This window comes from Sus scrofa, chromosome 8 (assembly GCF_054392235.1).
Source record: "Sus scrofa isolate SSC_HxYL_T2T_F1_AM1 chromosome 8, Sscrofa_HxYL_maternal_Yorkshire_Landrace_v2.0, whole genome shotgun sequence".
In the NCBI taxonomy this organism is placed as follows: domain Eukaryota; kingdom Metazoa; phylum Chordata; class Mammalia; order Artiodactyla; family Suidae; genus Sus; species Sus scrofa.
Genome location: NC_139390.1, coordinates 38,186,026 through 38,211,282, shown reverse-complemented (window position 1 = coordinate 38,211,282; position 25,257 = coordinate 38,186,026). Strand labels below are relative to the sequence as shown.

General features: G+C 36.8%; 1 protein-coding gene across 4 annotated transcripts in view; it reads right to left on the bottom strand.

Annotated features, from left to right (window-relative positions):
• Positions 1–25,257, bottom strand: part of SLAIN2 (SLAIN motif family member 2) — an 85,374-nt gene that overhangs the window by 38,645 nt on the left and 21,472 nt on the right. For all 4 annotated transcript variants that reach the window (XR_014812423.1, XR_014812424.1, XM_005666635.4 and 1 more), the window contains exons 2-3: positions 8,271–8,419; positions 1,996–2,160 (exon numbers count right to left, since the gene is read on the bottom strand). Coding sequence is in view for 2 of the 4 variants with exons in the window: in XM_005666635.4 (XP_005666692.1) it covers positions 1,996–2,160; positions 8,271–8,419 (314 nt within the window). In the remaining 2 variants the exon portion in view is untranslated. The remainder of the gene's footprint in view (positions 1–1,995; positions 2,161–8,270; positions 8,420–25,257) is intronic.

Here is a 25,257-nt window from a genome sequence, read left to right as displayed (position 1 = left end):
GCTTATCTATATTCCTATGAAACAATTAACAATTAACTTTTCAATACAGTATCTGGTAAGTAATTAATGTTCAATAATAATACATTCTAGAAGATTTCAACTTGTATAAGGTAGCCAATGAAACTGCTCTATAATGTGGTGTTTCCTCCTCCCCAATTCAACCATTAGCAAAAACCATCATCTTTTCCCTTGAATAAAAGCATCTACTTTTCCTAAACAAGAAAATCATAACTTGAGGAAAACCAAGATTGCTTAGAGACTTACGAAGAAACCAAAAAGGAACACTAAGCTCATTTCTCCTACATTACACCATGTTTATGAAATCTCTTGTTAAACTAGTAATAGGGATCTAAGGAGTTCTCTGAAGTTTAGTGGTGAAGCACAAAGATGGGATGAAGAAAATGACTGACTTAAAAACAAAACAAAATACATTTCATAACTCTAAACCAAAAAGTGGAAAGAAGACAGGTCAGAGGAATAAAGGATAATACAGATCCAAAAGAGTCTAACTTTCTTCTAAGGAAATGCTTTCATCAGATCATCAACTTCTAGCAAAAAATTTAAAAATCCAAAACTGTCACTAATATTTCTAATGCAGATCTATTTGAAATCTTGCTTTCTAGAATTCTCCACCGTAAGAGTCAGCTCCAACATGAAAGGCATGTAAGAAGAGCAAGAAGAATACAAAATAGTTAATATTATCAAAAAGAGCATAGTACACATGATAGGAAAAGTACTATAAGATCAGTCTTGAAAAGTACCCGAATAAAATTCTTTATATTAAACAAATATGGCATATCAAACTTTTGAGTTTGACAGACATGGGTGAAATAAGTAGAAAGCAGGCAAACTACTGCATTTGGAGTGGATAAGCAATGAGATCCTGCTGTATAGCACAGGAAACTATATTTAACCATTTGTGATGGAATACTATGGAGGATAATGTGAGAAAAAGAATGTGTGTGTGTGTGTACATATATATATGTATATATGAATGACTGGGCCATTTTGCTGTATAGCAAAAATTGACAGAACACTGTAAATCAATTATAATAGAAAAAATAAAAATCCTTAAAAAAAAGAGTAACAACCTATGTACAAAGCAACATCAAGGTCAATAAACTGAATAGACTAGGGAGTAAGCACCTCAAAAGTTTAAGGTAGTTAACAGTACTTTTAACTTTGGGCCGCACCTGAGGTACGGGGAGGTCCCCAGACTAGGGGTTGAATCAGAGCTGTTGCTGCTGGCCTATACCACAGCAACGCTGGATCCGAGCCACATCTGCGACCTATACCACAGCTCACAGCAACACCAGATCCTTAACCCACTGAGTGAAGCCAGAGATTGAACTCGTGTGCTCAAGGATACTAGTTGGATTCATTAACCGCTGAGCCATGACGGGAACTCCCGATACTTTAACTTTTTAGTAAGTTATAATAATTCATTGTAACTATAGTGGGAATAAGAATAACTGAATGGGTGAATTCTAAAGAACAGTAAACTACAGAGTAACAGTCTCAGTTACAGAACCACAGTAGAACACTCTTCCCTCAATTTATAGCAATCTATCCCTCCTTCCATATCATTTAGGTACATTCATACACAATCTTTTACTACTAAATACAATATCAAAGCTTATTAAAATTCCCGCTAAAACAGTTTTAACTCTGTAGCTTTTATAACCCAAACAAGATACTCAATAAGCATCTCTTGCTTAAAAGAATCAAGCTTGTGACCCTATTTAATCAAGCCAGACTAAAAAACTTTTACATACACACCAAAGAAAACTTTATGGATGTAACCTGCTTTATCTGTATCCCTGATGCCTAGTACAGTACTATCTGGTACTAAATAGCTTCTCAATGATATCTTCTTAATCAGTTGCAGGTTTCATAAATAAAAGAACTTGAACTACGAATGAATAAGTTATGTTCTGATGCAGAGCAGTAAGTTAAAAACTATTTCTTAATTACTTTGTATCATTTTCTCCTTACCTGAATTTCCAGGAAGTATTAGCTGTTTGACTATAGGAGGTCTCACTGGGGTTGAGGATGGAGAATTGAAACCACTGCTATATGGACTACTGGCATTTGGACTGTAAGGACTTGTGTAACTCATGGAGTTGAAAGGATTATTGTACAAATTCTGCCTCTTGAGAGCTGCATTAATGACAAGGGGAAAATCAAATAGAAGAAAAGGTTAATAATATTCCAAAAATTTTCCTATTAGTAAATCCATTAAGTCATAATCTATCTAAATTTAAATACAGAAACATTTCTATAGTAGTGGGGAAAATATATCACTTTAATAATGCCAACAAAGTATTTCCATTCTTAAGTTTTGTTATGCAAATAAAAGAGTAGCCAAACCAAACAGTAACAGTATCATAGCAAGAGTATCTCCTCAATAAATTATTAGCCACTAAACTAAATAAGTTCCCTGTTCTAGGAACTGAGATCCTAAAGTTAGCCAATGCATACGATGGTCAAAAATAAATAAATAAATAGACAGATAAAAATAAAATGAATATAAAAGCATATTTGTGCTTTCTCATTTTTCTATAACAAATACATATTGCTAATTAAAACAACAACAGCAAAAAACTGAAATAATGAGTTTTAAAAATAGCCTCTCCAAAGTTTGGATTTTTGAAAAAAATAAAGCAATATTGATTATTTAGGCCAGGTTAGGATCAAATATACAAGAATCCTCTTTTTAAAAAAGAGAAAAAGCCTTTCTCTCCCCTCCACCTCCTCCTAGTTTTCTGGGCCAGGGAGAATACTGTCAAAAGAAGGAAAAAATTTTACGCTATGCATATAAGATCATAAAAATAGTGCAAAAGTAAGGCTAAAATATCACATGCAATTACATACAAAAATTAACACAAAGTATTTTTCTTTCCTCTACCATATTCTAAAATCCACAGCTTATTCAATATTTATGACCATCAGCAAAGTACCATACAGAATACATACATAAATGTGACATGGCACTGTTTCTCAAGAGGCCTATAGCCAAGTAGTGCAGGCAGAAAAAAACCCAGTGATTTCAAGGCAGAATGAAATGAGTACTATCATAAAGGTGCAAAGGGACTAATGGAAATGATGTAAAGGAGTGATTCATTACAACTGAGAGAAACTAGGTACGGCTTTTTGGAAGGAGAGGCACTGGAGCAGTCTTGTGAGGATGAGTAGAATCTGACAGGCCACTGAAAAGGCCAGAAACAGTTTTCATCTGTGTTTATAACATAAACAAAAGCAGTGTCTTGAAAATGCATAGGATGTCCAGGGAATGAGAGTGAGTATCTAGAAAGGTAAAGCCAGGATGAGGGACAAAATAAGAAAACCAGCTGGGGCCAGGTGACAGGAGGCCTGGAACCCTAATACTATGCATAGGAGTCTGAATTTTGTTCAGTAACAATGCTAACACTATCAGGGACTTCTAAGCAAGAATGATATGTTCTAATCAGCTTAGGGAAAAAAAAGAACTGATGGAAATTCTGATGTTAAATAGATTAGACTGAACTAGGCAATAAAGGTGACTGAAGAAGAAAGAAGTAGAAGAAGGAGAAGAGTATTAAAAGCTAGAAGGGATTACTAAATGGAAAAAATAAAATAAAATGGTTCTGAAGTTTCTGGTTTGCCTACCAGTGCAGAGCACTGGTTTGGGGAAGAGGAACACATGTTTTCGGTTCAGTTTTTCTATTTAGTTGGCCAGTGCAGAGTAAGTTGGACAGGATAGTTTTATACTTATTCACACCATGAGACAAGATACACTTGAACATATTTAGTATGTAGCAGATCTCAGAGATATCAACCTGAGCAAAAATGGGGTGTTCATTCCTTCCTATCTCTTTATAATTTGATCTCCTTTGAAGAGTATTCTCTATTTGGTTATTTATTTAATCAGTAGCATTTCAAGTCCTCAACTCTTTATCTTCTCACTTCAAACCATATTCTTTTTCCTAAGAAACCTTTTTCATACCCACAACACTGGTTACTGTCTATATTCCCCCAAATCCTCATATTTATATTTCTAGGCCTAAGTTTTCCTGAGCTTTAGTCTATCCCATATAGGCTGTCCATTTAATGTATCCCCTGAGGATATGGCAAACACATTCCAGAGCCAACATGTCCATATCCAAATTTGTAATTTTTGTCCTGAAACAAATTCTCTTCCTGGGGTCTCTATTTCAGAATAACTTTCATCCTATCACAAAAGCTGTAAATCTAGAAATCACTCTTGATACTTTCTTCTCCCTCATTCCTTCATATCTGGTTCATTCCTTTTTCCTTCCACACATTTTCATCTCTACTGTGACCCTTTCCTCTCAAGACACACACCTCAGCTATCAACCCTCCTCAAAAGCATCCCATATTTAGCTCTCTCCAACCTCCTCTCCATACTACAGCTAAGCATGACCTTATCAAAGTGCAAATCCATTCATTTCTTCCTGCCCACACACACTACACCCTTGAATAAAACCCTTCAATATCTTCCCATTGTTTTTATTTATTTTTTTGGTAGCTCAGGTGATACAGGTTCTTTTTCTTTTCTTTGTTTTTTGGAAATATAGCTGACTTACAATTTCATGTTAGTTTGAGGTAGTGGGATATGCGTGTGTGTGTGTATACTTTTTAGATTTCCTTACTTTACAGGTTATTACAAAATATTAAATATAGTTCCCTGTGCTGTACAGTAGGTCCTTGTTGGTTATCTACTTTATATATACAGTAGTGGGTATATGCTGATCCCAGCTCCTAATTCAGCCCTCCTCCCCCTTTGATAACCATAAATAAATAGTCTGTGGGTCTATTTCTCTTCTATAAATAAGTTCATTTGTATCTTTTTTTTAGATTCCACATATAAGTGATATATGAGATTTGTACTTATCTGTCTTACTTCACTTAGCGTGATAATCTCTAGGTCCATCCATGTTGCTGTAAATGGCATTATTTCATTCTTTTTTTATGGCTGAGTAATATTCCACTGTATGTATGTACCACATCTGCTTTAGGTTGTTTCCATGTTTTGGTTATTGCAAATAGTGCTGCAGTGAACACTGGGGTGCAGGTATCTTTTCAAACTATGTTTTTCTCTGGATATATACCCAGGAGTGGACTTGTTGGATCACATGGTAACTCTATATTTAGTCTTTTAAGGAACCTCATACTGTTCTCCACAGTGATTGCACCAATTTACATTCCCACCAACACTGTATAAGCGTTTTCTGTTCTCCACACCCTCTCCAGTGTTTATTATTTGTAGACTTTTTGACGACTGCCATTCTGACTGGTGTGTGGTGATACCTCACTACAATTTTGATTTGCATTTTTCTAATAATTAGTGATGTTGAACACTTTTTCATGTGCCTGCTGGCCATCTGGTCCTCTGCCCATATATTTTTTAAAAAAATAAAGTCCCAAACCTTTACAATTGTCTCTAAGGCCCCACAGAGTCTGGCTCCTATATATCTTTCTGGCCTTATCTCAGATTTTTCCTTCCTTACTCTCCTCCAATCCATCTTGTTCCAGTTCCTTACATATGCCAAACTCGCTCCCACGGGCCTCTCACAGAGTCTTTGTACATGCTGTTCTCTCCTCCGGAACATTGTACTCCCTTTCTCGCCTCCCCCTTTAGCCCACTTAAATTTTCCTGAATCTTTAAGACTTAGGCCAAACAACACTTTAAAGTAAAATTCTAATTTCTCCAAGCTCAAAGATCATTCTTTTATTACTTGTCACCAGTTATAAGAATTATTTATATTGATATATTTCCTCCACTAGATGATAAAACTCCAGGAGTGCAGGTACAGTGTTAGTCTTTATTCATCATGTATCCTCTACCCTTTCCCCAACCCCTGATACATAACAAGCTCTCAATAAATATTATGGGGAGTTCCCATTGTGACACAGCAGAAAAGAATCCAACTAATATCCCTGAGGATGTGGGTTCAATCCCTGGCTTCCAGGAATCTGATGTTGCCCTGAGCTGTGGTGTAGGTCACAAACACAGCGTGGATCTCATGTTGCTGTGGCATAGGCCGGCAGCAGTGGCTCTGATTCAACCCCTAGCCCGGGAACCTCCATATACATGGGAGCAGCCTTAAAAAGGAAAATAAATAAATAAATAGTAAAGGAATATATGCATGAATAAGGAATAGAGATGATACTGGACATCACATGGCTGGAGGAAATCATCAAAACAGAGAAATGGGGCAAAGGGAGGCCTAGGCAGACGGAGGGCAGGAGGAATGAGAAGTTTAATGAATACATAATCTTACTATGGGATGACAAAAAAGTTCTGGAGATAGACAGTGATGATGGCAATGTGAATGTACTTAATGTCACTGAACTATATACTTTTGTCTTTTGAGAGCCATACCTATGGCATACGGAGGTTCCCAGGTTAGGGGTAGAATTGAAGCTGTAGTTGCCAGCCTGTGCCACAACCACAGCAACATGGGATCCAAGCCATGTCTGCAACCTACACCACAACTCATGGCAATGCCAGATCCTTTAACCCACTAAGTAAGGCCAGGGATTGAACCTGTGTCCTCACAGATACTAGTCGGGTTCGTTAACCACTAAGCCATGACGGAAACTCCTTTTTTTTTTTTTTTAAAAAAAAAACCTATGTATTGTAAAATAGAGTGGTAAATTTTATACCAATCTTTACACACCCCCACCCCCACACCCACACCCAAAAAAGATGGTCAGAGAAGGGAGAACCTTTAAAGAAGAATGCAGGGAGAGAAAGACAGGGTAAAAAAAATAATGCACTATCATAAAACACAAGAGAAGAACATCTTAGGAACATGTGGTAGTACACTGCAGAGCAGCTAGGTGTGATGGAGCAGAAACAGTCCTGCTAGAATACAGAAGCTAGAAAGCTTTGCCTTATCAAAAAATACATTTAAAAAAACCGTCACTCCCCTCCAAATTGGGAAAAGAAGGGTTTAGGACTACAAGGTTCAAACTTACAATAGCCAAATTTTCTTTCTTTAAAAAAAAAATATATATATATATATATATATTTGTAGCTAGAGCTGTTATTCCATGCACATAGCTATGAAATCTAAACATTGTTAAGCAGATCCAGTACTTGATTATGCCTAGTTTTGGTTCAATAGTAACCGCTTCCTATAAATGCTCCCCTATTTGTAATATCTTTGCTATAATAAAGCAAAAAGCTGCTCACTCCAATTGCTATTTTTGAAGTGCAACAGCTTTGATTTTCTTCCCCATGCCCATTCTGCACATTTAAAAAAAATACTAACCATTTCTCTTTACGGTCAAACTACACTTTACTATCCATATTAACTACGTAGGCCCCCCTCTCGCCTCTGACCATCTGTAGCTTACACTCTAACAAGTTGAGTACATATTTTAAGATCAAAGCCAAAATAAGCAATTTTAAGGACAAAGCTGTTAATAAACACAAAGCAAAAAACAAAAACCTATTTACGATTACTAATCATGCATTAATCTTTTACTACATGAATATTTCAGGAAATTGATACTCTTAAAAGATTGAGAGTAATTCCAAAAAAGAGTCAATAATATTTTCCCTACATTTCTAAGACTACAGCATGCTGCACTGAACATTATAAATAGTGACACATACATTTTGTCAGTTTTGTTAATGCTATTAAATAAAAGAGCATAAAAGCAATTTAAGCTTAAAGCATCAAGTTAAAAAACAAAAAGGACAAGGAATACATTTATCAAACACCACAATAAGCCAGAAAAACACACTGGGCTCTTTCACAAACATTATCATGTATTCCTTAAATAATCGTACAGGGTTCATAATTCGTACAAGGAAAGTGAACGCACAAGAATTAAATAATTTGCAGTGACATATTGAGATTGAGGTCTATTTGGTCCTCCACCTGTACCCTTCTACCACATCAGAATTTCCCTGAGGCTGGTGAGATGATTTCTGATGATATCAGACAAAATATTTTTTTGGTAATTATCTGTTTCAGCTTGCATTAAAAGAAATAGTCCCACACAAAAGCCATTATTTCATGGATATTATTTTTTAGGACAAAGTTAAATAAAAATAAAGAGATTGGGGGAAAATCTATTAAGTAAATAACAGAACAGGGCTAGGTGCATATGGAAAAAACTCACAACACCACGCACAATGTGATTTGAAAAACACTGCAAGCAAAGAACTGCCTTCCTAAAAAATACCACTCAACATTTATGTTTTTTGATTAAAGCAAACAAAGGTGAATTTACAAGAAAAATTACAGACATACCTGACATAGTTTGATCAAGTTTGTGGATAAGAGACTTTTTAGCACATTCAACATCAGGACTTGGGTAATCCAAAACTTGCCTGCACCAAACTAATGGACTAACCGATTTCTGCATTGGTGTAAGTTTTTTCTTTGGTGATGAATACAGCCTAGAAGAAAACAAACAAACAAAAAAACAAAAACAAAAGGGTAGCATGAATTATTAAGCACAAGGTTATAAGAAAGATTCTTTTGAACAGGTGTAAATTGAGAGATGGGGACTAAAAATGATGGGAGTAGGTTTAAAATCATCCACATTTACTTTTTGCACAAAAAGAAAATGATACTATAACCATCAATACAAACCCAAATCTCAATTATTAAATGAACCCAAATAAGGCCAAATGTCAGTCCTAAAAGATGTCGTCCCTCTCTTTCTTTTTTTTTTCTTTTTAGGACTAAACCCACAGCACATGGAAGTTTCCAGGCTACGGGTTGAATTGGAGCTGCAGCTGCTGGCCTACACGACAGTTCACGGCAACGCAGAATCTTTAACCCACTAAGCAAGGCCAGGAATTGAACCTGCATTCTCAAGTGGATAGTAGTCGGGTTCTTAACCTGCTGAGCCACCATGGGAACTCCTTTTCTCTTTTACTTTCATTCCAAAAACTATGAGGAAACATGTCTCTATGACAGTTCTTGATTAACTCTCTAATATATCATTAAGCATTGTTTTTTGTTTTTGTTTTGTTTGTTTTGTCTTTTTGTCTTTTTAGGGGCCACACCCGAAGCATATGGAGGTTCCCAGGCTAGGGGTCCAATCGGAGCTACAGCTGCCAGCCTACGCCACAGCCATAGCAATACAGGATCCAAGCCACCTCTGCGACCTACACCACAGCTCACGGCAATGCCGGATCCTTAACCCAATGAGTAAGGCCAGGGATTGAACCCGCTACCTCATGGTTCTAGTCAAACTTGTTTCTGCTGTGCCACAATGTGAACTCCTATCATTTAAGTATTGTATAGAAGGCAGATAAATAGTTTGCTTTCCAACTCTTAATTCCCTTCCCACCACAAACCACACAAAAATCTACCATTAGTAATTCATTCCTTTTAGCTAAGCTGTACCCACTCTGTAGCCCTATTTTCAAACAATGGTACATCAGAGAAAAGCAATATTTTAAAAAATCCTTAATAACAATATGAATCAATTTATGAAATTACTTTACTCTCAGTAAAGAAGAAAGTATTTTATAAGTTCCTGGGGAACACATATAAAAACAAGAAGGTGAGAAGATAGGAGAGGGGTGTACTTAAATTTCCTACTTCATTTGTTTTTCCTCAGATATCAACTGTATTAATTTATTTCAAATGTGACTCTATATGAAAAATGTTATGTCTCTTGAATTCTAACCAGAGTAGTTTCCAAATTATGACAATTATGCTTTGATATATCTACATAGTTAAATGTCTCAATAAGGCAAGGAGTTAATAATTTCATACTTCACATTAATCGAGTTAGAGAAGTAAAATGAAGTATGTTCTGGTATAAATATTTAAATATATCTCATCTGTACTGGAACTGATAAGCTGCTTTCTAGTGGCAATATGTACATTTTCCATCCCTTTTCTCATCTCCCCTATTCATGACTTAGGTTGGTCACTCATACCAATTACTTAGCTCTGATCACGATAGAGATTATGAGTCTCATGACATAACACCCATAACGTCCAGGATATGAATGGAAATCACTCATCACTCCAAGAACATACTTTAAAGAAGGGGGAAAAAAACCAGAAACAATTGAGTCAAACTGCAAACAGCAAAATGGCAGACATAAAACCAGTCATACAAATCATTACTTTAAATGTGAATGGACTGAGTACCCTAACTCAAAAGTCAGACTGAAATTTAAAAAAAGACTCAACTATATATTGTCTACAAAAGAAAGCACCTTAGACTCAAAGTCACAAATAGGCTGAAAGTAAAAGGATATGAAAACAATAACTATAAGAGAGCTAGAGTTTATACTACTAGAGACAAAGAGGGATATAGCATATCATCAGGAAGGTATCACCTAATAACAATAATAGAATTAAAAAAAAAAAGACAATTCAGAAATTTTTTTGGAGTTTTCAATAGCCCCTTCTGAGTAACTGAAAGAAAAAAAAAAAAAAGACAGGGAAAAATCAATAAGGACACAGAAGACGAACAACACTATCAATTAACTTTAATTAACTGACATTTAAGGGACATTCCACTCAAAAATAATAGGAGTTCTCGTTGTGGCTCACTGGGTTAAGAACCTGACATATTGAAGATGTGGGTTCGATCCTTGGCCTCACTCAGTAGCTTAAGGATCTGGCATTGCCATGAGGTGTGGCATAGGTCGCAGATGCAGCTCAGATTCTGTGATGCTGTGGCTGCAGGCCAGCAGCTACGGCTCCAATTCGGCCCCTAGCCCGGGAACTGCTACATGCCGCAGATGCAGCACTAAAAAGAAAAAAAAAAAAAAGAATATACATTCTTCTTAAGTGCACACAGAACATTCTCTAGGACAGGTCATCATCTAGGCCATTAAAAAGTCTTTCTGAATTTAAAAGAATTGAAATTCTTCAAAGTCTCCTCTGACCACAGTGGAATTAAATTAGAAATCAACAACAGGAGTTCCGATTGTGGTGTAGTGGAAACAAATCCGACTAGGAACCATGAGGTTGTGGGCTTGATCCCTGGCCTCACTCAGTGGGTTAAGGATCTGGCGTTGCCGTGAGCTATGGCGTAGGTCACAGACACGGCTCAGATCTGGTGTTGCCGTGGCTGTAGTATAGGCTGGCAGCTGTAGCTCTGATTAGACCTCTAGCCTGGGAAACTCCATGTGCCATGGGTGCAGCCCTAAAAAAAAAAAAAAAAAATAACATACTTATAAATAACCACAGGTCAAAGAATACATCACAAGGGAAATTAGAAAATACCTTGAATTGGAGTTCCCATCGTGGCTCAGTGGTTAACGAATCTGACTAGGAACCATGAAGTTGCGGGTTCGATCCCTGGCCTTGCTCAGTGGGTTAAGGATCTGGCATTGCCATGAGCTGTGGTGTAGGTCGCAGACACGGCTCGGATCCCACGTTGCTGTGGATTTGGAGTAGGCCAGCAAGTACAGCTCTGGTTGGACCCCTAGCCTGGGAACCCCATATGCCGAGGAAGTGGCCCAAGAAATGGCAAAAAGACCAAAAAAAAGAAAGAAAAAAGAAAATACCTTGAATTGGATAAAAACAAAAATATAACACAGTACCAATAACTATGTAATGAAGCTAATTAAGTACTTAGAGGAAAATTTATCATTTTCAACCCACATTAATAAAGAAAAGAAGCTTCAAATCAACAATCTAAGCATTAAAAAAAAAAGAGGAAATTAAAATCAAGGCAGTCAGAAGAAAGGAAATGATAAATACTAGTAGAACTCAATGAAAAAAAGGTTTAAAAGAAGTTGGTTCTTTGAATTTTATTTTATTTATTTTTTGTCTTTTTAGGGCTGTACCCGTGGCATGTGGAAGTTCTCAGGCTAGGGGTCGAACTGGGGCCAGCCATATCCACAGCGACACCAGATTTGAGCCCTGTCTGCGACCTACTCCACAGCTCACACTGGATCTTAACCACTGAGCAGGGCCAGGGATCCAAACCTGCATCCTCATGGATGCTAGTCAGGTTCGTTACTGGTAAGTCACAATGGGAACTCCTGAAAATACTTAAAACAAAACAAAACAAAAAAACACTTTAGTCAGATATACCCAGACAAAAAGGAGAGAAAATGCCAAGAAAAAGTGAGCATTGCTACAAACACTACCAATACTAAAAGAATTGTAAGAAATACTATGAACAGTTTTATGACGACAGAACAGACAACTTCCTAAAAAGACTCAAGTTATCAAATGGGACTCAAGAAGAAATACAGACTTTGAAGAGATAAAAAAAGGAATTGAACTAGTAATGAGAAATCTTCCAACAAAGAAAAAGCCCATGCCCAAAAGCCTTTACTTATTAATTTTATCAATACTAAGGAAAATAATGCCAATACTATACAGACTCTTTCAGAAAAAACAGAGCTAATGGTGAAAGGCTGAATGCTTCTAAGACTGGAAGTAAAGTTAAGCATGTATACTTCATTATTTCTATTCAGTGTGGTACTGGAGTGTCTAGCCAATGCAGTAAGGCAAGAAAAAGAAACTAAATGCATCCATGTTGGAAAGAAAGAGGTAAAACTGTCTTTATTCACAGATAATATGATCCTACATACAGAAAATCCTTTGTAGGAATCTACCAAAAGTAAACTAACAAAATCAACTAGACTTAATTATTATGTTTAGCAAGGTCATGGGATATAAGAACAGGCAAAAAAAAAAAAAAAAAAAAAAGATCAATTTTATTTCCATATATCATCAATTCAAATATGAAATAAATATAACAATTCCATTAACAACAGCATCAAAAATACTTACGAATAAATTTAACAAATGAAATCTAAGAGCTATACACTGAAAACAAAATATTGCTGAGAGAAATTTAAAAAGACTTAAGTAAATGTACCATGTTCACAGTTCTGAAGACTCAATATTGTCAAGATGTCAATTCTTCCAAATTGATCAACATTATATAGTCCTGAAAAAAAAATCTCAGCATGCATTTCTACAGAAACTGAGGACCTGATTCTAAAAGATAAATGAAAATGTAAAGACAAAGAATGCCCAAAACAACTTGGAAGAAGAAAAGTCTTTTTTTTTTTTTTAAATTTCAGAATCTCTGATCTTGCTGCCTTCCAATCATTCTATATAATGCAGCCAAATTGTTTTCTAAAATATGAATCTGACCATTAACATTCCTCTGCCAGGAGTTTCATGGTGGCGCAGTGGGTTAAGGATCCAGCGTCATCACTATAGCAGCTTGGGTTGCTACTGTAGCACAGGTTCAATCCCTGGCCTGGGAACTTGTCATACATGTGTCCCAAACAAACAAACAAATGAAACCTAAAAAAACAAATATTCCTCTGCTAAAGATTCTATGCCAGTTACCTTTTCCCTTAGGATGGTCTATTCCAAAGTCCAGACCCCATGGCCCCTGAGACACAGCAATGATCTAACTGTTGCAGAGCTTCTTTTTTTAAGTTACATTTCTCACCCTCCTTCACCACTCAAATCTAAATCACAGCCATATGGTACTAATTTCTATTCATGGAAAGCCAAACACTTTTGCTTCTAGGTCATTTGTGCACGCTGTTCTCCTTGCCTTAAACAAGCTCAATTCTACTTCTTGCTTACCTCACCCTCCCCTGTCCAACTTCAGCCAGCCCATTCCTACTATCTACCAAGTCGCAGCTTAAATGTCACTTCTTCAGGGAAACTTTCCTTAAGTGCCTATCATAAGACTGTATTAGGTGCCCCCACTGTGTACTACATAGTAAAGCAAGATGTTTTAACAAAGCTTCTTAGCAGCCACTTAAATATGCCCCATCAAAAAAGAAATTCCACCTCTAACCCTCTTCTAATTATAAGAAACTTTATTCATTTTTGTCCTGTTTGAAGTTTTAAAATTGGTATTTCTACGTTGAAAAGAGACATTAAAAAAATGTGTTGGGGCAATAAAAATGTTACAATATGGATGAACTTCAAAAACATTAAGCTAGGAGTTCCTGTCGTGGCTCGGCAGTAACAAACACGGGTAGGATCCATGAGGATGCTGGTTCAATCCCTGACCTCACTCAGCTCAGTGGGTTAAGGACCCAGTGTTGCCATGAGCTGTGGTGTAGGTCATAAACTCGGCTCAGATCTTGCGTTGCTACGGCTATGGCGTTGGCCGGCAGCTGCAGCTCTGATTCAACCCCTAGCCTGGGAACTTTCATATGCCACAAGTGTGGCCCTAAAAAAACGCAAAAAAAAAAAAAAAAAAACCACAAAAAACAAAAAACAACTATTAAGCTAAGTAAAAGAGGTCAGCCACAAAAGACCACATACTAGATGATACCATTCATATGGAATGTCTAGAAGAGGCAAATATATGAGACAGACAGTAGATTAGTGGTTGCCTAGGAATGGAGAGGGGATGGGGAGAGAGAAATGAGAAGTAACCACTAGTGGGTATAAGGTTTCTTTTAGGGATACTGAAAATATTCTAAATCAAGACTGTGGTCATGGGGCATTACTGCTGTGGCTCAGGGGATTTTGAACCCGATAGTATCCATGAGGTGGAGTTCCCGTTGTGGTACAGTGGAAATGAATCCAACTAGTATCCATGAGGATGCAGGTTTCATCCCCAACCTCACTCAGTGGGTTAGGGGTCCAGCACTGCTGCAAGCTGCAGCTCGGATCCCTCATTGCTGTAGCTGTGGTACAGGCCAGCAACTGTAGCTTTGATTCGACCCCTAGCCTGGGAACTTCCCATATGTTGCAGGTATGGCCTGAAAAAAGGAGAGAGAAAAAAAAGATTATGGTCATGGATGTACTGTTCTATAAAATATACTAGAAATCACTCATACTTAAAACAGGTGAATTTTATTTTACATAAATAAATTCTATCTCAATAAAACTGTTAAAAATTTGTTGGACATAATTAGCCTTTCAAGATATTGCTTTTTCCCTTAGAAAAAAATTACAAAGGAATTAAACAACAATAAATATGATTTATGTAGGAGTTCCCATTGTGGCAAAAAGGGATCGGGGCCATCTCTGGAGTGCTGGGATGTATGGTTGATCCCTGACGCAATGAGTTAAGGATCCAATGTTGCCACAGGTGCATCATAAGTCACAACTGCATCTTGGATGGGGAACTCCATATGCTGTGGGGTGGCCAAAAACATAAAAATAAAAAATAAAAATGATGTATATTGCTAAGTACTAGTAAGGATGTAATCAAGAATATCAATATTGGAATTCCCATCATGGCTCAGCAGTTATTGAACCTGATGAGCATCCAGGAAGACTTGGGTTCAATCCCTGGCCTCACTCAGTGGGTTAAGGATCAGGAACTGCTGTGAGCTGTGGTGCAGGTCACAGATGTGGCTCGGATTCTGAGCTGCTGTGGTTCTGGGATAGGCCAGTGGCTACAGCTCCGACTGGACCCCTAGCCTGGGAACCCCCATATGCCTCGAATGTGGCCCTAAAAAGACAAAAAAAGACCCCCCCCAAAAGAATATCAATATTGTGAAATGATCATTACAAATCATATTTTGTCCTATATATCACACATATCTATATAATATGTCTGGTGATTAAAAAAAAAAAACCATGAATATAACTAGTCTTTAAAAGTAACAACTTTAACCAGCTAGAATGGGCATCATCAAGAAGTCTACCAACAATAAATGTTGGAGAGGGTATGGAGGAAAGGTGGGAAAGTAAATTTAAACCACTATGGAAAACAGTATGGAGAGTCCTCAAAAAACTAAAAATAGAATTACCATAAGAAGTAATCCCACTCCTGGGCATATATTCAGAGAAAACCATAATTTGAAAAGGTACATGCGCCCCAAAGTGCAGCACTATATACAATAGCTAAGACATGGAAGCGGCCTAAATGTCATTCAACAGAGGAGTGGATAAAGATATATGATACATATACACAATGGAATATTACTTACCCATAAAAAGGAATTAAATAATGGCATTTTCAGCAACATGGGTGGACCTAGAAATTATCATGCTAAGTGAAGTCAGACAGTAAGAGGCAGACATTATATGGTATCACTTATATATGGAATCTAAAAAAAAAAAGGATACAATGAACTTATTTGCAGAACAGAAACAGACTCACAGACTTTGAAAAACTTATGGTTACCAAAAGAAACAGGTTGGTGGGGCGGAGGGAGGGACTGGGGGTTTGGGATGAAAATGTTCTAAAATTAGGTTGAGACGATGGTTGTATGACTATAAATATGACAAAATTCATTGAATTAAAAAAACAAAAGTAACGACTTTAGTAACACAGAAATGTATAAAGGTAAAGAGTGATAACAACCTCCCTCCCCTACCAATTACGTCTCTCTTGACTTCTGTATATACATAGCAGACATATAATTAAAAGATGGAGATAGCACGGGAGACTGAATATATGGTAACCACAGTAATCACTACACATGGCATAGTGAACTGAAAGTAGGCCAATGAAGCTAAGAATAATAAGGATTTAATTTTATTTAAAAATAAAGATAAAAATATTAAAATTATTCTTGGGAGTTCCCTGGTGGCCTAGTCGTTAGGATCCAATGCTTTCAGCACTGTGGCCAGTTTCAACCCCTGGTCTGAGAAATGCTGAATGCTGCAGCCAAAAATATTTTAAAAAATAAATTGTATTTATAGTAAATTGCTTTTTTTAAAGCATGTCTCAATCATTGCTTTATTTTTTCTATCCAAGGATGATGTAAACTACATTGAAATTACTATACTATTTGGAATACTGGTAAAGCCTTCTAGCTAGAAATATGTAAATGAGATGAGCTTACACTCTTTGTATCACTGTGTACTCTCAGGGAATCTCAAATGCACAGAGTATTTGATGAAATAAACTGCTTTAGATTGGTGTGGAAACCTTTTACAGGCCGAGGAAATTCATGAAATCTTAATACCTCAAAACCATCCTTCTCTATTTACTGAGTAAAGCATATTCAAGGCAAAAGAGTGCCTCTGTCTTCACAAAGCTCAATATATATTCCCTTCAATAGTAAGTGACTGTTACAGGTTATTAAGTATTTGCATCTGAATGAACACTGAGCAAAACAACCATGATTACAAAGTTTTTAAAATGTATATGAAAAAAGATAAAAAGAAATATTATAAAGTTAAGATCAAAGTGGTTCTGAGATTGTAATTTTGTTTCTATATTTATATTTTATGTGTTTTTAAACTTTCATTAATAAAAGTATCTTTGGAGTTTCACTGTAGCTCAACGGTAATGAATCTGACCAGTACCCATGAGGATGTGGGTTTGATCCCTGGCCTTGCCGTGAGCTGTGGCGTAGGTCGCAGACACGGCTCAGATCTGGTGTTGCCGTGGCTGTGCTATAGGCTGGCAGCTGTAGCTCTGATTACACCTCTAGCCTGGGAACCTCCATATGCCATGGGTGCAGCCCTAAAAAGCAAAAAAAAAAAAAACAAAAAAAAACAAAAAAACAAAAACAACAAAAAACCACAATAGAAAGAAATTTCGTAAATCCCAATTATTTGGAAATTAAATAACATACTTATAAATAACCACAGGTCAAAGAATACATCACAAGGGAAATTAGAAAATACCTTGAATTGGAGTTCCCATCGTGGCTCAGTGGTTAACGAATCTGACTAGGAACCATGAAGTTGCGGGTTCGATCCCTGGCCTTGCTCAGTGGGTTAAGGATCTGGCATTGCCATGAGCTGTGGTGTAGGTCGCAGACACGGCTCGGATCCCACGTTGCTGTGGATTTGGAGTAGGCCAGCAAGTACAGCTCTGGTTGGACCCCTAGCCTGGGAACCCCATATGCCGAGGAAGTGGCCCAAGAAATGGCAAAAAGACCAAAAAAAAGAAAGAAAAAAGAAAATACCTTGAATTGGATAAAAACAAAAATATAACACAGTACCAATAACTATGTAATGAAGCTAATTAAGTACTTAGAGGAAAATTTATCATTTTCAACCCACATTAATAAAGAAAAGAAGCTTCAAATCAACAATCTAAGCATTAAAAAAAAAAGAGGAAATTAAAATCAAGGCAGTCAGAAGAAAGGAAATGATAAATACTAGTAGAACTCAATGAAAAAAAGGTTTAAAAGAAGTTGGTTCTTTGAATTTTATTTTATTTATTTTTTGTCTTTTTAGGGCTGTACCCGTGGCATGTGGAAGTTCTCAGGCTAGGGGTCGAACTGGGGCCAGCCATATCCACAGCGACACCAGATTTGAGCCCTGTCTGCGACCTACTCCACAGCTCACACTGGATCTTAACCACTGAGCAGGGCCAGGGATCCAAACCTGCATCCTCATGGATGCTAGTCAGGTTCGTTACTGGTAAGTCACAATGGGAACTCCTGAAAATACTTAAAACAAAACAAAACAAAAAAACACTTTAGTCAGATATACCCAGACAAAAAGGAGAGAAAATGCCAAGAAAAAGTGAGCATTGCTACAAACACTACCAATACTAAAAGAATTGTAAGAAATACTATGAACAGTTTTATGACGACAGAACAGACAACTTCCTAAAAAGACTCAAGTTATCAAATGGGACTCAAGAAGAAATACAGACTTTGAAGAGATAAAAAAAGGAATTGAACTAGTAATGAGAAATCTTCCAACAAAGAAAAAGCCCATGCCCAAAAGCCTTTACTTATTAATTTTATCAATACTAAGGAAAATAATGCCAATACTATACAGACTCTTTCAGAAAAAACAGAGCTAATGGTGAAAGGCTGAATGCTTCTAAGACTGGAAGTAAAGTTAAGCATGTATACTTCATTATTTCTATTCAGTGTGGTACTGGAGTGTCTAGCCAATGCAGTAAGGCAAGAAAAAGAAACTAAATGCATCCATGTTGGAAAGAAAGAGGTAAAACTGTCTTTATTCACAGATAATATGATCCTACATACAGAAAATCCTTTGTAGGAATCTACCAAAAGTAAACTAACAAAATCAACTAGACTTAATTATTATGTTTAGCAAGGTCATGGGATATAAGAACAGGCAAAAAAAAAAAAAAAAAAAAAAAGATCAATTTTATTTCCATATATCATCAATTCAAATATGAAATAAATATAACAATTCCATTAACAACAGCATCAAAAATACTTACGAATAAATTTAACAAATGAAATCTAAGAGCTATACACTGAAAACAAAATATTGCTGAGAGAAATTTAAAAAGACTTAAGTAAATGTACCATGTTCACAGTTCTGAAGACTCAATATTGTCAAGATGTCAATTCTTCCAAATTGATCAACATTATATAGTCCTGAAAAAAAAATCTCAGCATGCATTTCTACAGAAACTGAGGACCTGATTCTAAAAGATAAATGAAAATGTAAAGACAAAGAATGCCCAAAACAACTTGGAAGAAGAAAAGTCTTTTTTTTTTTTTTAAATTTCAGAATCTCTGATCTTGCTGCCTTCCAATCATTCTATATAATGCAGCCAAATTGTTTTCTAAAATATGAATCTGACCATTAACATTCCTCTGCCAGGAGTTTCATGGTGGCGCAGTGGGTTAAGGATCCAGCGTCATCACTATAGCAGCTTGGGTTGCTACTGTAGCACAGGTTCAATCCCTGGCCTGGGAACTTGTCATACATGTGTCCCAAACAAACAAACAAATGAAACCTAAAAAAACAAATATTCCTCTGCTAAAGATTCTATGCCAGTTACCTTTTCCCTTAGGATGGTCTATTCCAAAGTCCAGACCCCATGGCCCCTGAGACACAGCAATGATCTAACTGTTGCAGAGCTTCTTTTTTTAAGTTACATTTCTCACCCTCCTTCACCACTCAAATCTAAATCACAGCCATATGGTACTAATTTCTATTCATGGAAAGCCAAACACTTTTGCTTCTAGGTCATTTGTGCACGCTGTTCTCCTTGCCTTAAACAAGCTCAATTCTACTTCTTGCTTACCTCACCCTCCCCTGTCCAACTTCAGCCAGCCCATTCCTACTATCTACCAAGTCGCAGCTTAAATGTCACTTCTTCAGGGAAACTTTCCTTAAGTGCCTATCATAAGACTGTATTAGGTGCCCCCACTGTGTACTACATAGTAAAGCAAGATGTTTTAACAAAGCTTCTTAGCAGCCACTTAAATATGCCCCATCAAAAAAGAAATTCCACCTCTAACCCTCTTCTAATTATAAGAAACTTTATTCATTTTTGTCCTGTTTGAAGTTTTAAAATTGGTATTTCTACGTTGAAAAGAGACATTAAAAAAATGTGTTGGGGCAATAAAAATGTTACAATATGGATGAACTTCAAAAACATTAAGCTAGGAGTTCCTGTCGTGGCTCGGCAGTAACAAACACGGGTAGGATCCATGAGGATGCTGGTTCAATCCCTGACCTCACTCAGCTCAGTGGGTTAAGGACCCAGTGTTGCCATGAGCTGTGGTGTAGGTCATAAACTCGGCTCAGATCTTGCGTTGCTACGGCTATGGCGTTGGCCGGCAGCTGCAGCTCTGATTCAACCCCTAGCCTGGGAACTTTCATATGCCACAAGTGTGGCCCTAAAAAAACGCAAAAAAAAAAAAAAAAAAACCACAAAAAACAAAAAACAACTATTAAGCTAAGTAAAAGAGGTCAGCCACAAAAGACCACATACTAGATGATACCATTCATATGGAATGTCTAGAAGAGGCAAATATATGAGACAGACAGTAGATTAGTGGTTGCCTAGGAATGGAGAGGGGATGGGGAGAGAGAAATGAGAAGTAACCACTAGTGGGTATAAGGTTTCTTTTAGGGATACTGAAAATATTCTAAATCAAGACTGTGGTCATGGGGCATTACTGCTGTGGCTCAGGGGATTTTGAACCCGATAGTATCCATGAGGTGGAGTTCCCGTTGTGGTACAGTGGAAATGAATCCAACTAGTATCCATGAGGATGCAGGTTTCATCCCCAACCTCACTCAGTGGGTTAGGGGTCCAGCACTGCTGCAAGCTGCAGCTCGGATCCCTCATTGCTGTAGCTGTGGTACAGGCCAGCAACTGTAGCTTTGATTCGACCCCTAGCCTGGGAACTTCCCATATGTTGCAGGTATGGCCTGAAAAAAGGAGAGAGAAAAAAAAGATTATGGTCATGGATGTACTGTTCTATAAAATATACTAGAAATCACTCATACTTAAAACAGGTGAATTTTATTTTACATAAATAAATTCTATCTCAATAAAACTGTTAAAAATTTGTTGGACATAATTAGCCTTTCAAGATATTGCTTTTTCCCTTAGAAAAAAATTACAAAGGAATTAAACAACAATAAATATGATTTATGTAGGAGTTCCCATTGTGGCAAAAAGGGATCGGGGCCATCTCTGGAGTGCTGGGATGTATGGTTGATCCCTGACGCAATGAGTTAAGGATCCAATGTTGCCACAGGTGCATCATAAGTCACAACTGCATCTTGGATGGGGAACTCCATATGCTGTGGGGTGGCCAAAAACATAAAAATAAAAAATAAAAATGATGTATATTGCTAAGTACTAGTAAGGATGTAATCAAGAATATCAATATTGGAATTCCCATCATGGCTCAGCAGTTATTGAACCTGATGAGCATCCAGGAAGACTTGGGTTCAATCCCTGGCCTCACTCAGTGGGTTAAGGATCAGGAACTGCTGTGAGCTGTGGTGCAGGTCACAGATGTGGCTCGGATTCTGAGCTGCTGTGGTTCTGGGATAGGCCAGTGGCTACAGCTCCGACTGGACCCCTAGCCTGGGAACCCCCATATGCCTCGAATGTGGCCCTAAAAAGACAAAAAAAGACCCCCCCCAAAAGAATATCAATATTGTGAAATGATCATTACAAATCATATTTTGTCCTATATATCACACATATCTATATAATATGTCTGGTGATTAAAAAAAAAAAACCATGAATATAACTAGTCTTTAAAAGTAACAACTTTAACCAGCTAGAATGGGCATCATCAAGAAGTCTACCAACAATAAATGTTGGAGAGGGTATGGAGGAAAGGTGGGAAAGTAAATTTAAACCACTATGGAAAACAGTATGGAGAGTCCTCAAAAAACTAAAAATAGAATTACCATAAGAAGTAATCCCACTCCTGGGCATATATTCAGAGAAAACCATAATTTGAAAAGGTACATGCGCCCCAAAGTGCAGCACTATATACAATAGCTAAGACATGGAAGCGGCCTAAATGTCATTCAACAGAGGAGTGGATAAAGATATATGATACATATACACAATGGAATATTACTTACCCATAAAAAGGAATTAAATAATGGCATTTTCAGCAACATGGGTGGACCTAGAAATTATCATGCTAAGTGAAGTCAGACAGTAAGAGGCAGACATTATATGGTATCACTTATATATGGAATCTAAAAAAAAAAAGGATACAATGAACTTATTTGCAGAACAGAAACAGACTCACAGACTTTGAAAAACTTATGGTTACCAAAAGAAACAGGTTGGTGGGGCGGAGGGAGGGACTGGGGGTTTGGGATGAAAATGTTCTAAAATTAGGTTGAGACGATGGTTGTATGACTATAAATATGACAAAATTCATTGAATTAAAAAAACAAAAGTAACGACTTTAGTAACACAGAAATGTATAAAGGTAAAGAGTGATAACAACCTCCCTCCCCTACCAATTACGTCTCTCTTGACTTCTGTATATACATAGCAGACATATAATTAAAAGATGGAGATAGCACGGGAGACTGAATATATGGTAACCACAGTAATCACTACACATGGCATAGTGAACTGAAAGTAGGCCAATGAAGCTAAGAATAATAAGGATTTAATTTTATTTAAAAATAAAGATAAAAATATTAAAATTATTCTTGGGAGTTCCCTGGTGGCCTAGTCGTTAGGATCCAATGCTTTCAGCACTGTGGCCAGTTTCAACCCCTGGTCTGAGAAATGCTGAATGCTGCAGCCAAAAATATTTTAAAAAATAAATTGTATTTATAGTAAATTGCTTTTTTTAAAGCATGTCTCAATCATTGCTTTATTTTTTCTATCCAAGGATGATGTAAACTACATTGAAATTACTATACTATTTGGAATACTGGTAAAGCCTTCTAGCTAGAAATATGTAAATGAGATGAGCTTACACTCTTTGTATCACTGTGTACTCTCAGGGAATCTCAAATGCACAGAGTATTTGATGAAATAAACTGCTTTAGATTGGTGTGGAAACCTTTTACAGGCCGAGGAAATTCATGAAATCTTAATACCTCAAAACCATCCTTCTCTATTTACTGAGTAAAGCATATTCAAGGCAAAAGAGTGCCTCTGTCTTCACAAAGCTCAATATATATTCCCTTCAATAGTAAGTGACTGTTACAGGTTATTAAGTATTTGCATCTGAATGAACACTGAGCAAAACAACCATGATTACAAAGTTTTTAAAATGTATATGAAAAAAGATAAAAAGAAATATTATAAAGTTAAGATCAAAGTGGTTCTGAGATTGTAATTTTGTTTCTATATTTATATTTTATGTGTTTTTAAACTTTCATTAATAAAAGTATCTTTGGAGTTTCACTGTAGCTCAACGGTAATGAATCTGACCAGTACCCATGAGGATGTGGGTTTGATCCCTGGCCTTGCCGTGAGCTGTGGCGTAGGTCGCAGACACGGCTCAGATCTGGTGTTGCCGTGGCTGTGCTATAGGCTGGCAGCTGTAGCTCTGATTACACCTCTAGCCTGGGAACCTCCATATGCCATGGGTGCAGCCCTAAAAAGCAAAAAAAAAAAAAACAAAAAAAAACAAAAAAACAAAAACAACAAAAAACCACAATAGAAAGAAATTTCGTAAATCCCAATTATTTGGAAATTAAATAACATACTTATAAATAACCACAGGTCAAAGAATACATCACAAGGGAAATTAGAAAATACCTTGAATTGGAGTTCCCGTCGTGGCTCAGTGGGTAACGAATCTGACTAGGAACCATAAGGTTGCAGGTTCGATCCCTGGCCTTGCTCAGTGGGTTAAGGATCTGGCGTGAGCTGTGGTGTTGCTGTGGCTCTGGCGTAGGCTGGTGGCTATAGCTCCAATTCAACCCCTAGCCTGGGAACCTCCATATGCTGCGGGAGTGACCGTAGAAAAGACCAAAAAAAAAGCAGTAAACTTTAGACAGTAATACCCTATGCTTTGATTTTCAGTTTATGACTCTACTGATTATCGTTCTGGAATAGCACGGGTTTTTTAATTTTAGGAAAATCAAAACAATTCTGATATTCCTTGGGATGCCACAAAACGGAGGTTGGAAAGTCCTTCTTTAAAAAGACAAACATCTAGTGCTGACGCATAATCATGAACTGCTAGGAAACAATAGTCACAGTGAGACCAACTAGGAGTGTAGCAATGAAAAAACGAGTTGTTTCTTTTTGAGCAAGGGCTTTGGGAAGACTGGAAGTCTCAAACTATACCATACTCTGCAAATTGTAGCAACTGTTACAAAGCAAGAGATGGTCAATGTATATCGATTAAAACATATCTGCTCAGCCACAATCGCATATATAGATAGCAATTAATACTAATAGAATTTTTAGTCCACAGAATACATGGATGTGTGTGTCTGTGTGAAATACAAACACATATACAGATACATACATATAGATGTATTACACATATTATATGTAATGTGTGTATGATCCATATTGATTCTCTTAGAGTATCTTGCTTGTTAACAGCAAACTATATCTTTGAAATGCCTTAAACAGGAACTTGGCTGTAGAAACCATTCTTAGGCCTAAAAAGTCATAACTTGTAGCAAATGATAAATATGACCTTCAAAGCACAAATAATAATAATGCATATTGACTTTTAATGGTCTGTCAACTAAGGTTTTTAAAATTTTTATTTTTCTTAGTGTTGAGAAGGTTTCTGCAAAAATATCTGAGAAAAGATGTGAAAGCATAAGATAGAATTCACTAAACACTGGAAACAGAATTTAGCAACACAATAAAGACTAAATAACTGTCCTCTCAAAAAACTTCTATTTGCAATATTCCTACAGGTTCTGAAATTAGTTTCTTGAATTATTATAAAATTATTTTGTCTACTTTGTGAAAATATGAACCAAATAAAAACAGAAGAAACCTAAACACATGTATTTAAATATACATTATTCAAATATATTATATACCCTCAAAACTAGGTTAGCCTAAAATTTCAGGTAACTGAAGTGCTAAAGAAAATCCGGCAATTATCTCTATGTTACAAGCTGGAGTAGAAAGAGCCAGGAATACACTATACTCTGCTTTTAGAATTAAGGTTATTATTAACACCAGCCCAAATCTTCTCTTCTCTTTTTC